Source organism: Urocitellus parryii, chromosome 12 (assembly GCF_045843805.1).
Source record: "Urocitellus parryii isolate mUroPar1 chromosome 12, mUroPar1.hap1, whole genome shotgun sequence".
Classification (NCBI taxonomy): Eukaryota; Metazoa; Chordata; class Mammalia; order Rodentia; family Sciuridae; genus Urocitellus; species Urocitellus parryii.
In genome coordinates this window covers 51,141,355-51,154,318 of record NC_135542.1, presented here as the reverse complement: position 1 = coordinate 51,154,318, position 12,964 = coordinate 51,141,355, and the positions used below count along the sequence as shown (strand labels likewise).

General features: G+C 36.6%; 1 protein-coding gene across 1 annotated transcript in view; it reads right to left on the bottom strand.

Annotated features, from left to right (window-relative positions):
* Positions 1-8,158: 8,158 nt before the first annotated feature.
* Positions 8,159-12,964, bottom strand: part of Selenoi (selenoprotein I) — a 53,632-nt gene continuing 48,826 nt past the window's right edge. The window contains exon 10 of the mRNA XM_077791872.1: positions 8,159-11,994. Within this exon, the coding sequence (XP_077647998.1) occupies positions 11,896-11,994 (99 nt within the window). The 3' untranslated portion in view covers positions 8,159-11,895. The remainder of the gene's footprint in view (positions 11,995-12,964) is intronic.

Genomic DNA, 12,964 nt, shown 5'->3' with positions numbered 1-12,964 from the left:
TCCCAGTCATACTAGCGGAGATTGTGGGGTCTCACCATGAGACTGAAAGACTTAAAGAGCTGGACTAAGTTGTGGTTCATCACTTCCTGACTCATTCATTCATCAAATGAATATTCCTAAAAATCATATTCATCAAATACAATCGAATGCTTACTATGAGCCAAACACTGTACTTCAGCTAAGGACACTGGCATTGTCCTTTCCTTATGGAGAGTACAGAATAACAGGTTCACTCTGAGCCTACTGCCTCGGACGTATAAACTAAACTATATTGCACCCATACAGTCGTCGGCCATTCATTTTCGAGCTCCTGGTCCCTAGAATGTGAAACCACCCTGCTATCAATAAATTTATACCCAGCAAGGAATTGTCTTCTGTAGCTGTTTTCAGTAGGGAGGAAACCTAAAGCAATCTCACCATCACCACTTACAATCACAGATTGTAAAAGAAAAAGGAAAAGGGGTATAGAGGGATATAATTGGCGTAGGAATACAAAAGCACTATTAAAATCTCACAGAAACTGGGCATGATGAGGGTGCATACCTGTAAGCCCAGCAACTTGGGAGGCTGGCTGAGTCAGGAGGATCCCAAGTTAAAGGTCAGCCTCAGAAACTTAGCGAGATCCTGTCTCAAAAATAAAGAATGAAAAGGACTGGGGATGGAGCTTAGTGGTAAAGCATTCCTGGGTTCAAATCCAGGTAACCAAATAAATAAATAAACAAACAAGTAAATAAATAAATAAATAAATGGCATTATTTCCGGAAAGACTCTTATTTCCTAGGCATTTTAATGTCTTGTTGTCAACAAAAAGTATTCTCATTAAGAATTAAAACCCTTAATATAAAATCAAATTGAATACCATTTGATAGGATCTGTCCCATCAGTAGGAAACTAATGAAAGGACAGTAGCATAATGATAAAATGGGGATACTAGTCCTGGCCCTTGCACTGCCACCTTGGGAAAGTCACAACTTTTTGAGGTCTATTTTCTACTTAGCTGTATTTACTGTTTTTCTATTGAGCTCAGTCAGGCCAAGAAGCCCTTTGTGAATAAGACCTGCCACTAGGCAAATAGAGTGTTTTTAAAATCAATTTTTTCCAAGTCTGCAAGTGGTAGAGAACATGGAACAGCCCAAAGAGTCCAACTATGCATAGGTCCTTGTCCCTGGCCAGGTGTTGGCAGCAGTGGTGATGAGTTTTGAGGCAAGACTTTGGGCCCCTCTGCCAAATCTCTCCTTTGATTGTATCTCACTTGTTAAACCTTCCTGGGAGTCATGGAATACAGATAAGGTAAATATACGTGTTCTTTACCATCAGAGCAAGGTACAGCTCTGACCACATACTGCCAGTTTCTGGTTCACGTCTCCACCATTCCTAAGAAGAAAAGCAAGTTAATGTGTGCATATGTCTGCAGCTAGGAGCAGGATACTGTGAGAAAGTGGGAATCAGCTGTTACACAAGAAAGAGGTTCAAGAGCAAAGGTTTCATCAGAGTCCATGAAGATTACCCAGTGACATCAAAGATGACCCAGATTCCACTCCAGACATCTTCTGCAATAAGGAATCTGGCTCTACTTTTTCTATTCAACTACAGGCAGTTTGGGGGCCTCACCCACTTTCTTCTCTTGGGACAACTGTGGAGGGGAGACATAAAGGGTTGCTGGGGATGTTGCTTAAGGTAGAACATTTGTCTGGCATGTGCAAGAACCCAGCACCCACCCAAAACTTCTTTGCTGGCAAGAGATTCCCATGTGTGTTGGACACTCATCTAGCTCACACCATCACAATAAAAGCCACAGCTAGTCTCCTTTCCTGGCCAGCTGGGAGAACTTCTTTGCTTCTATGGACAGCCTCAATTATGTAATGAAATGAAGCTTTTTTGGGCTGGGGATGTGGCTCAAGTGGTAGCGCGCTCACCTGGCATGCGTGCGGCCCGGGTTAGATCCTCAGCACCACATACAAACAAAGATGTTGTGTCCGCCGAGAACTAAAAAATAAATATTAAAAATTCTCTCTCTCTCCTCTCTCACTCTCTCAAAAAAAAAAAAAAAGAAAGAAATGAAGCTTTTTAATAGTTGTGGAAAACAGTGTTGTTCACCACTAAAAGGGCACCTTTCTGGAGAACATTCATCCACCTATTAAATGTTAGATTCTATGTGCATTGACTAGGCATTTCTACTTAACAGAATCATCCTTATACAACTCTTGGAGTTGTAAATGTGTTTTATTCAATGCTGTATACATATCACCTAACACAATACCTGACACATGGTAAGTGCTCAACAAATATTTGCTGAGGGAAAGAAATGCTCACAGGACATCTTGGAGAGTATGTTGTAAGTTCCCTGGGTGGTGGCTGGGAGGAGAAAGTATGCAGAGAGAAGCACTCTGTGCCCCTTAGATTTGTTGATTGTCTCGCCCTTGTTATATGTGCATTTTAGTTAATATTGTGAGGTACTAAAAGATAATGCCCAAAGTTTTTTAGAAGTAGCAAAATAACCCATGCATTAAAATCCTTTTGTTGGTTTTTAGAACTGTCTTCTGGGAATGACTTTTGTTAATCCACCTCTAGAGTTCTGAACTGAGTCACTGGAATGGTGGAAAAAGAAGAGGAAGGTGAAGGGAAGTATTCTTTGCTACTATCTCAGTATCTGAAAGAAAGCTTTAGATTATGACCAGAGGTCTACGTGTGCATTTTTAGTAAAATACTTTAGTACTTTAATAAGCTTTCTCGATGTCCTGAAGTGTATAATAAAAAGTAGAGCTAGTGAATTAGCCAACCAGTAAATCTTTTTGTTATAACTGATAGATGCATCTTGGAAATGGAATTGTTTATCTCTGGGCAGGCATATCAGACTTGTTCATTTGCTGCTGCAGAGGGCAGAAGGAAGACACAGGGAGAGATTTATCTTTGATGTGAGTCTTGAGGCACGTGCATCTTCTGGCTATACTACAGGAATACTTAATTCACTGGGAACATGCTTCTTGCTAATATTTTAGTAGTAGAACTCAGAAAATGAACCCTCTTAGAAACACTATGCTTGGTGTACTCATTTTAAATTGAGCATCAAGGGAACACATTATCTTAGTTGTAACTCTGCAACATGTTGTCTGGAGTTCTGTTGCCATTTCTGTCTTCAGAGAAATAAGAGAAACAGGATTACAATTGTTTTCTAAGATTGAGGTGGTATAGTATACTATTAGTTATTATAAATACTTATGTACCTTTGGGATTTTGAATTGGTGAATATTCATGACGTGTGGAAAAGCATGATACACACTATGACCTCAATCACACAAAACGTGATGTTGCATGTATACACACATGACCTAAGGAACATGTCCAAGTAATGTTTGTAATTGGATGACTTTATCCTTTGCTTGTGTTTCTTGTTTCCTGGAATGCACCTATTAAATTAAAACTGTTTTTAAAAGTTGGGGGTAAAATGCATATAGATAGCTGGGCATGGTGGCACATGCCTGTAATCCTATAAACTCAGGAAGCTGAGGCAGGATTCAAGTTCAAGGCCAGCCTCAGCAACTTAGCAAAAACCTGTCTCAAAATAAAAACTTTTTTTTTCTTTAAAAGGGGTTATGGGGCTGGGGATGTGGCTCAAACGGTAGCGCGCTCGCCTGGCATGCGTGCGGCCCGGGTTCGATCCTCAGCTCCACATACAAAGATGTTGTGTCCACCGAGAACTAAAAAATATTTAAAAATTTAAAATAAAAATAAAAGGGGTTATGGATGTGCCTCAGCGGTTAAGTGCCCCTAGATTCAATCCCTGGTACCCCCTTCCCCAATCTATAGTTATTCTATTTACAGTATTAAAAAAACTGAATGTGATTCGAGGAATCAATTGGTAACTATTGATTCATGGGATGAAAAACAATTTAAGAATAAAAATGACCCCAAACATATATTAAATGAGAAAGATGCAGAACATATAAATTGTGACCCCAATTTTAGCTGAAATACAAAGAGAATGTAAAAAAGAAAAATAGGGGGAGTCCATAAGACAGCTGATATTTCTGGGGCCTGTGTTTATGGACAACTTTTGAAATTTTTATTCTACAAAACATCTTTTTACGTTGTTGTTTATGTTTTTACCATAAACATATCACTTAAAAATTATTTAATAGTTTGCTTTTATTTTCCACTTTTTTGGGGGGTTTGGGGGGTAGGTACTAGGGTTTGAATCCAGGAACGCTTAATCTCTGAGCCACCTTCCCAGCCCTTTTTTGAATCAGACTCTCACTTAAGTTACTCAGAGCCTAAATTGCTGAGGCTGACTTTGAACTTGTGATCCTCCTGCCTCAGCCTCCAGAGCCACAGGGATTACAAGCATGTGCCACCATGCCCAGCTTATTCATTTTTTTCAAATGAGAAGTGACAGGAGATCATGAAGAGACTAAGGCAGGCAAGAGTATGGTTGTCATAGCTGAATGATTTAAGGAAGGGACGTTTACCTTGATGAATGACCAGTACCCAATCTGTTCCTCAAATGATAGGCTGCAATCCAAAAGTGGACCTGCTTTGAGAAATGACTTATAGATGGGACAAGTCTTTAGAATATGACACCCTCATTCCTAGGTAGGTAGGTTTTAAGCAATAATTGAAAAACCATCTGGCTATTTGTGCTTCCTTTGCTGGGCTGACTTGGCCATCTACCTTTAGTTTATATAGTCTTTACTATATAAAAAGGGGGAAAATGACGTTGATCATTTTACAAGTCAAGTCACACAGTTCTACATCCATGTTTATACTAAACCACCTTAACTGGACTTTGAGGATATTGGAAAATATTTGGGTAACTTCTTGGTTTATTATTATGTCCCAGTTTGTCATTTTTACTATACTTCAAAAGCAATCTGTTTTATTCAATTTTGGTTATTTATAGAACTATGCCACCATTATCTTCAAAGGTACAAGAATGGAACAGAGAAAGCAGAGACTCAGGAGTTTTAGTCATGTCATATGGCCTAGAAAAAAGTTGTAAGGTAAAAAAGAACAGAAGTAGGAATTTAGTTAAACTTCCATACCCACTTCTGGGAGAGTCCAGAGCACTATACTATGAATAACTACTACTGCCACCTGTCTCCTGTCTTCTTTGGTCACAATACCAAAAAGAGGGAAAAAAGGAAGTTTTGTTTTGTTTTAAATGTTTTGCTTTAGAACAATCAATGATTCTAAGACAGCAGCTGGACATTATTTTTCCATTATGTCTCCCTCCCCTTTTAAACCCTCCATGGAACAATAAAAAAGACCACCCAAAAACAATTAAAAGGATTTAAAAATTATTTACTCTTTTATTACAATAAATATTTATCAATAAAAGAATTAAACGATTTAAACTAAAACCTACTGCATTACTTTGGAGTTCACAGCAGCAGAAATAAAACATAAATCCAGTTGAAAGGTCAAGGTTTCTAGAATCCAGTGACAAGAAACAGTCAGATCTTAATTATCTGGGTTAGCAGCAGGGAACAGTAATACATATAATGCAAAAATAACATTGAAATGCACTGAAATTGTACATCAAGTTATCTGAGACTTCACAACATTCTGGTGAAGTAATTTAAGCAAGTTGCAAAGCTCCACTTCTGCAAGAGCTTTCCCCAGGGAGCCCAGGAAAACAACTCTCCCACAGCCGCCTTCAAGCCAGAAATAGGCTCACTATGGTGCATATCCAAAAGCCTCAACCCTGGTGGTGGGAGCAGCCAAGTATCTTTATAGCTCACACAATCCCTGGTTAAAGGGGCATAGAAAGTGACATATTTTAAAGGGCTTTCTCAAAGACTGAGATGAACTGAAAGGAAGAAAGGCTATGGCTCCAAACCAGGAAGAGGCTTCAGAGTTACAGGCCACACATACACCAAGTCCACATTAAGAAATTATCTAATGAGGGCTTATCATCTGGCTGATAATCAAGAGTACACCCCATGTATACATGATATCATACATACATATGCAGAAAATATGTATACATATTAAACATGTCTATATACAGAGAGCACACATAAGCAGATAAAATAAATGTTACAATATTTACTATGAACACAGCAAGTCCTAGAAAGACCAGTTACTAATGTGTTCAATTAAACTACATTAAAGGGAAAAGATTTTATGCTCCTCTTCATCTTTCTAATATATTCTCTATTTGTAGCAAACATATTCCACCTGCTCCAGCAGTGCTATTTCTAGGTACCTGAGAAGGAATGAATTATCCTTTTTTCAGAATACTTCAAAAGGCCAACTGTAACAGGACTGAGCTACACAACTCAATAATTGACTTGGCCATGATTCTTACCACCTATTCCTAGTCACAGGGCATGAAACTCTACTCAGCAAAGTATCAATTTCTTTTTCTACAACTTGTCACAAATTGAATCTATTATGTCAGATGGGAAGGGAAAAGGCAGAGGCAGGCAGCAGGGAGTTTATACCTTGGCAATTAATCATTTCCTTCCCCTTGGCCTACAGGTTATCTGATATTAAAACATTGGAATCTGGAGTCCAATACTGAATTCAGCTCTCTTGAGATAAAATGAAGTGAGCAAATCATTATAGGTAGCTGGGTCTTTATCTCCTAAACGGCTGCTCTGATGAGGTAAAGTTATCTAACAAAATAACCTACCAAAAAAAATTTAGTATTGTAAACAGTCTCAATTAGTAGTTATTAAACTTAGATAAAGTCTGATACTGAATGATAACAGTAATTCAATTGATGATACAGGAGTCACAGATCTTGCCAAATCAAATCAGGCTTCTTTTATAACCTGATTAGTAATATCAAGTACTAACGAAACATGTTCCAGGTCAAGAACTTACTCTTCAGGTATTAGAAACTGCTCATCAGGAAGAATATCACAATCTAGAATTCATGGCCAATTGTATATGGTTTAATAAAAACTTGAAATCAGCTATCATTTTAACTCTTACTCACAGAAACTGTTTAAGGGAAGACCTTACATAACCAAAGAGACTAAAGATACCCATGACGCTTAGCCACTCCCTGTGTCTTCAATACTGTCTCTGATTTCAATTTTTAGTGTATGTGTTGCCAAAGTAAGTGTTCCGTCATTATTACAATGTCGCATTTAGGTTCCCAATGGCCATGATCCAATCTGCATGCTTTAAAGAGAGCACTACTCAGCTCAGCTTTCTAAGAATGATTCTCTGAAGAGGAAGACAATGTAAATGGTCTGTATCCAAATGAATTTTCCTAGAAAGACAAGCCCTTGCTAAAGTATTCACAAATCAATCCATGCGGCACTTTTAGTTCTGGGAACCTGGTTTTCCTGACCAAATGCAACATAACCCCTTTGATCAGGCTACCCATGAGGGTGCTCTGAATGGCAAACCTTTTTTGCTACCCTAAATATGAACTCATTTAAGATCTGTCTGTATAAAGAGCAGATCTCTGCTTAAAAACAAACAAAAACCAGTTATATTACTATCTCTTACATATTTGTTTATTAAAGAGCAAAGCATATTACTAGCATGCAGGTTAAAAAGTAAGGTTATCTTTATTTTGTACTGTAGAAATGAATCGGCCAACAAATCCAATTTCTATGGTTCCATGCAAGGAAGAAGCAAACATATCACCAATTTCTCTGGAAAAAAAGTTAAACAACCATGATTTACCATATATCCTAAAGTAATTGCCTGCCATGTCAGTCATTTGTACCATTGTCAAAGATAAAGACCAAAATATACAAATCACATGGGTTACGTAATAAAGGAAAGTCAGAAATTTATGTAAGCTTCCTAAACTGCCCAGAGCACCACACTTTCAAGTTTCACAGTGATTAACTTAACACCACTTTACAGTTAAGACTGTCACTTTAAATATACATGTCAAAGTGCTTCAAATGCAGCATACTAGTTAAAATTCCTCCTGGAAGGTTATAGTACTGGCAGCTAACTTAGTAAGGTTATTCACCCACAGGATGTTCATGAAAGGGCTGCCTTACAAAGAGACCTCATGGGATAAAGAAAATTCTGGTCTGACTTCACAAATTTTCTATAGAGCAATCGATCAAGTCCAGAACTGAGGTCAAGATAAGGCCACTCTGAACACAGGCATCAATACAACCAAAGATTTCTGAATCAGTTTTTGGCTTATTTTGGGACCCAAAGTCAAAAGTCCCAGTCCCTCTGACACGTTCTCAGTCTTTGACTAATTACGAGATCTAAGGCAATCAAGAAAAATCTGAATGTAGCAAGATCTAGAAGCAACAAAGTGGGCTGTCTCTGTCGTAAGTGGTGGCTAGTTGGGAGGAAACCCAGGTGAAGAATGAAAAAGATGAATTAATTCCAGTTAAAATATAAAAGGGAAAGTAGTCTTTGATTTAAACACCTACAGATTACCTTTTTATTCTCTAGGAGTCACAGAGTCAAAGATATATTCCAATTGACTTTTGACTCACTACAAAATAAACCAGTCCTTTGAATACCAAATACAGGAAACTTCCAAATTCATGAAGCATTAAGGTGGTCCCTTTTTCCCTTTAAAACATATACTACAGGGCTGGGGTTGTAACTCAGTGGTAGAGCACTTGTTGCGCATGCGTGAGGCCCTGGGTTCAATCCTCAGCACCACATAAAAATAAATAAATAAAAATAAAGATATTGTGTTCATCTATAACTAAAAAACAAAATTCTTTTTTAAAGAAAACATATACTATGGGTTGGGGATGTAGCTCAGTGGTACAGTGCTTGTCTCAGCACACACAAGGCTCTAAATTCAATCCTCAGCATCATTAAAAAAAAAAAAAAAAAAAAAAAAAGACACTACACTCTTTTCCTGTATATTCCCTGAATACCCAGGCTCTGGGTGATCATTAACACTCTTTTGGTATCAACTTAGAATTTAGGTAACTCCACACACACACTCCTCTTCCCAATACTTATTTCTAAATGAGAATAAATAAATATTCATGGTAGTACAACATTCTAGACCACAATTAACATTTAACCTTCCCAAAATTAGAATTAAAAATATTTTAGTCATAATATGAAAGTGCCAAAGAAGAACATTTACCTTGTTATTTTGAAAGTTACACACTATTGCCTGAAACTGAAACCCATAAGCTACCTCTATTACTATTTGTGAAGACACTTTGTAATTTGTACAATGCAGTGAGATCATGAATATTAAAGAACCAAAAACAGTAGCAGTAGCATATTCTTCCAGGTATTTTTAAACTTTTCTATCCCATATACCATCTCAAATACAAGGGAATTATTTTCTTACAAGTCTGAAGGGGCATTTTTCATGCCATAAGCTGAAAAGAAACCTCGTACAAGTATATGTGACTTTGGTCAGCAGAAACACAATGCAAACCTCTGGCCTGGCTAAGGCACTCTATTCTGCAAGTACAAAAAAACACGCATGTATGCTCCTGACCATGGTGGCACTGCTCCCCACAATGCAGCCAGTGTGTGCTGGGGAGAAAGGCTGGGATGTGAACTCACCCAAAATTTCATGCAAAAGCTTGAAACATCATTTATACTTTGGAAAAGTTTGAGTAATCAGTATGATAGAAATGCACAGAGCTACTGTTAATTAAGTCCTCTATCAGCTGCTATATCACTATACAAAAAATGGGGGCTTTCAAGATGCACCATCAAGATGGCAGACTAAAACAAGAGAAGGTCAGCAGTATAGGAAGGATTAACACAAGTCCACAGTATTCTGGAACAGTCAATTGTTCAGTTTCCCTTATTGACAGTCTCGTTTCTTTCACCCACGGCATAATTCCTTACTATCCCAGGAAAATATGTCATAAAATATAGGCACAAAACACCTTACAAATAGTCTTAATGCAACAAAATGTGGGCAGAAACATATTCAGAAGTAAAAGAGTCTCAAAATTACAAGCCATAACCCAAAGGACCCTAATGACAGAATTAAAGGGGTTTTTTTGGTTTGTTTGTTTGTTTGTTTTAAATACACTGTACAAGGTGAAAAAAAAAATCTGTGGTCCAAATTTGTCACTTTATAAACATTTATCAGTTCTTTTAAACAAATTAATCTCATCCTTGAGTACAAGGTCAACAAAACAGTAAAAATGATTAGGTAAGAAATCTTAAAACAGTTTTTTCCCCCACTTCAAATGAATACTTAATCCAATTCAATTTTACAGATGATACAACAAAGTGAACACAAAACGGTTACCTTCACTTAACTGGTTCATTTCTTTGACCTGCATGATGGCGATTTATTAATAAACATGGATTCACTATACATATTTCTAAATTACATCAATTCTCATCTATTTTCAGTATTCACTTTTTTCTCAGAGAAAGTCACAAAACTAAACCTTTACAAATTATTTTCTTAAATGAGTAGGAAGCTCCTTGACTCACTTCTAATAACCTGGATGACAATGATTAGAATTTAAAATTTTAAAAACAAAATATCAATTAGTTATTTTTTTTTTACAAAGCAGCAGACTGAAACTCAACAAAGAAATATGCTATAATTTTAACTACAGTCACATTCATAAATAATGGTTAAAAATATAATTACATATCAACACAGTGGTGCCTATTTTATCCAAGTGCAACCTGTCCAAAAAGAAATAAGGGTTTAAGATACACTCTTCATTCAAGCACAAACTTCATTCAGTGGAAAATAAAAAAGAAAATCAGCAAGTAAATTTCACCACCACCAAACTAAATGAAGACAAAGTCAAAGAAACATAGAATAAAATATCCACATTTATGAAAAGATATGATTTATAAAATGACCACAATAAAGGTAAAGTTTTGTTATCAATAAACCTTAAAAATGACTCCAAGTCATATTAAGGAAATAGGTACTGGGTAAGGCATATATATCAAAAGTTTTCTTCAAGTGGAGAAGCAGGCAAGTTTGGGAAGAGAGTATTTCTCTCTGTTTTATCCCATATGAAATAAAAAACACAGCATTTCACCCCCCAAAAGGAGAGTGAGAGAAAGCAAGGAAGGACAGACAGACAAACTGAGTCAGAAAACTAATTTCGTTCATAGCGAGGTTCATGAGATTCCTAACTCTAATTTAAATCTCCTCTTAGAAGGTGCATTATCTGTGTTTCTCACAAGTAATTATCAAAGACTGGGGACTGTCACACATATTCTTACAACCATAGCTCACAGGCACCAAATCCTAGCAGCCTTCAGCTGAGAGAGAAAATGCCACACTTAAACCATGAACCATGCCAATGGATGAGCTATAATTACAACCCATTCTCTACTAAGTATAAACAGAATATTTCTCTTTAAAAGAAATTTAAACCATTTATCAAAATCTATTCTGTAATAAAGATAGCCAGAATACTAGAGAATCTCTTTGCCTCTGAGGACAAAAATCATTTCCATGGGAAAGAGAAACCAAGACTTGGCAACCGCATACTGTTCTGTAATAGTTGGCATCTCTGGCTAAAGGAAACTTGCCCCCCACCCCCCGCCACCTTCCCTGCATATTATACTTGAGCTATTGATAATTTCCACAGCTAATGCCTACTGTGAAATACCACGTGTGAAAACATGCTGTGGTTTTCTGAATATTATCAGTGTTCCTAACCAATTTGGGGTTTTAAAAATAAAAATAAAACATCTTTAACTCTGTATGAGCCAAAATATTATGGACTCATGAAGCTAAAATCACTAGAAGAGTTTTGCTGGTCTAATGAACATTATGCTTAACCAAAATATCACATGGTTTTATAAAAAATAACGTAAGTTGGGAGTTAGAAGTTCCAAAATTCCACAAGTTCAGATCATGTTTCATTCCTGCTGTCCAAGTACCACACATACTGAGATTCCATGTCTGTCAAGCAGATCAGTTCAGTTCACTGGTGATGGATGAAATATTTACAAGCATCTGTTTACAGTATTTCTTTCTGAAGATTACAGGCCAATGTTCTTTTCTTCCATTCCTAGTCAATCTGAGTTGGGTTTCTTCAATGAGAAGGGATAAATTTGAAAATGGCTGCTCAGCTGCTTAACCTATGAAAAATCAGAACACAAAACAGTGACAACTACATACTGTACTATTTTTTAAAAACAAATGAAATTCACCTCTGGAAAGAATTACTGACACAGTAAGTCATCAGAAATAACAAAGAGGTTCTGCTAGATTAGAATAGCTCAAGAACTAGTTAGGTAGCTAAATGGGAGTACTAGAACTACCCTGGGATAGTTAGAACTTGAACCTGGGTTTGCCTCGCTCCAAAATCTAGTCTTTCCAGAGCCCTCTAAACCAGACAAATTCATATCCAAATCTACTGAAAACTGCAAGATTACCTGAATTATAATATCTAGTAAATCAAATAATTATATCTATAATTAGATACAATATTCAGTTTGTACATTTCTAGGTAATCATTCCTAATTCCTGATGATCTAGTATAAAACTGGATCTGTTAATTTAGAAAGTCCATATTGGTTAGAATATTCCTAGTAGGTAGGTAAAAATATTGTTATATACCAGCTAAGAATGTCATTTATTTGATATTTATCATAGTATGTATGTTTCAGCAGCTCAAACGTTTTATGGGAACTAGCAAGTTTTATCTTCTGAAGTATAGACATGATAAACAAGCAAAAAAGACAAGACAAGAAAGATGCTCCCAGAATTTCTCTCAGTAGCTTGATTATTCCCCAGATTTTTAAAAAGTATTTATTCTTAAGTTTTAGGTGGGCACAATATCTTTATTTTACATTTATGTGGTGCTGAGGATGGAACCCAGTGCCTCATGCATGCTAGGCAAGCACTCTACCAGGCCAAAACACCAGTCCCTATTTCCCAGATTTTTAACCATGTGTACTACCTTTATAATTTAAAGAAAAAAATGTGTTTTAATTTGTTATATATATGGTTTTCTAAAAATATGCTTCTGAAGGGCTGAACAAGTTAAAACAATTTCAAAAGATATTAGCAATTATTTTATCACATTGATAAAATATCAAAATAAGG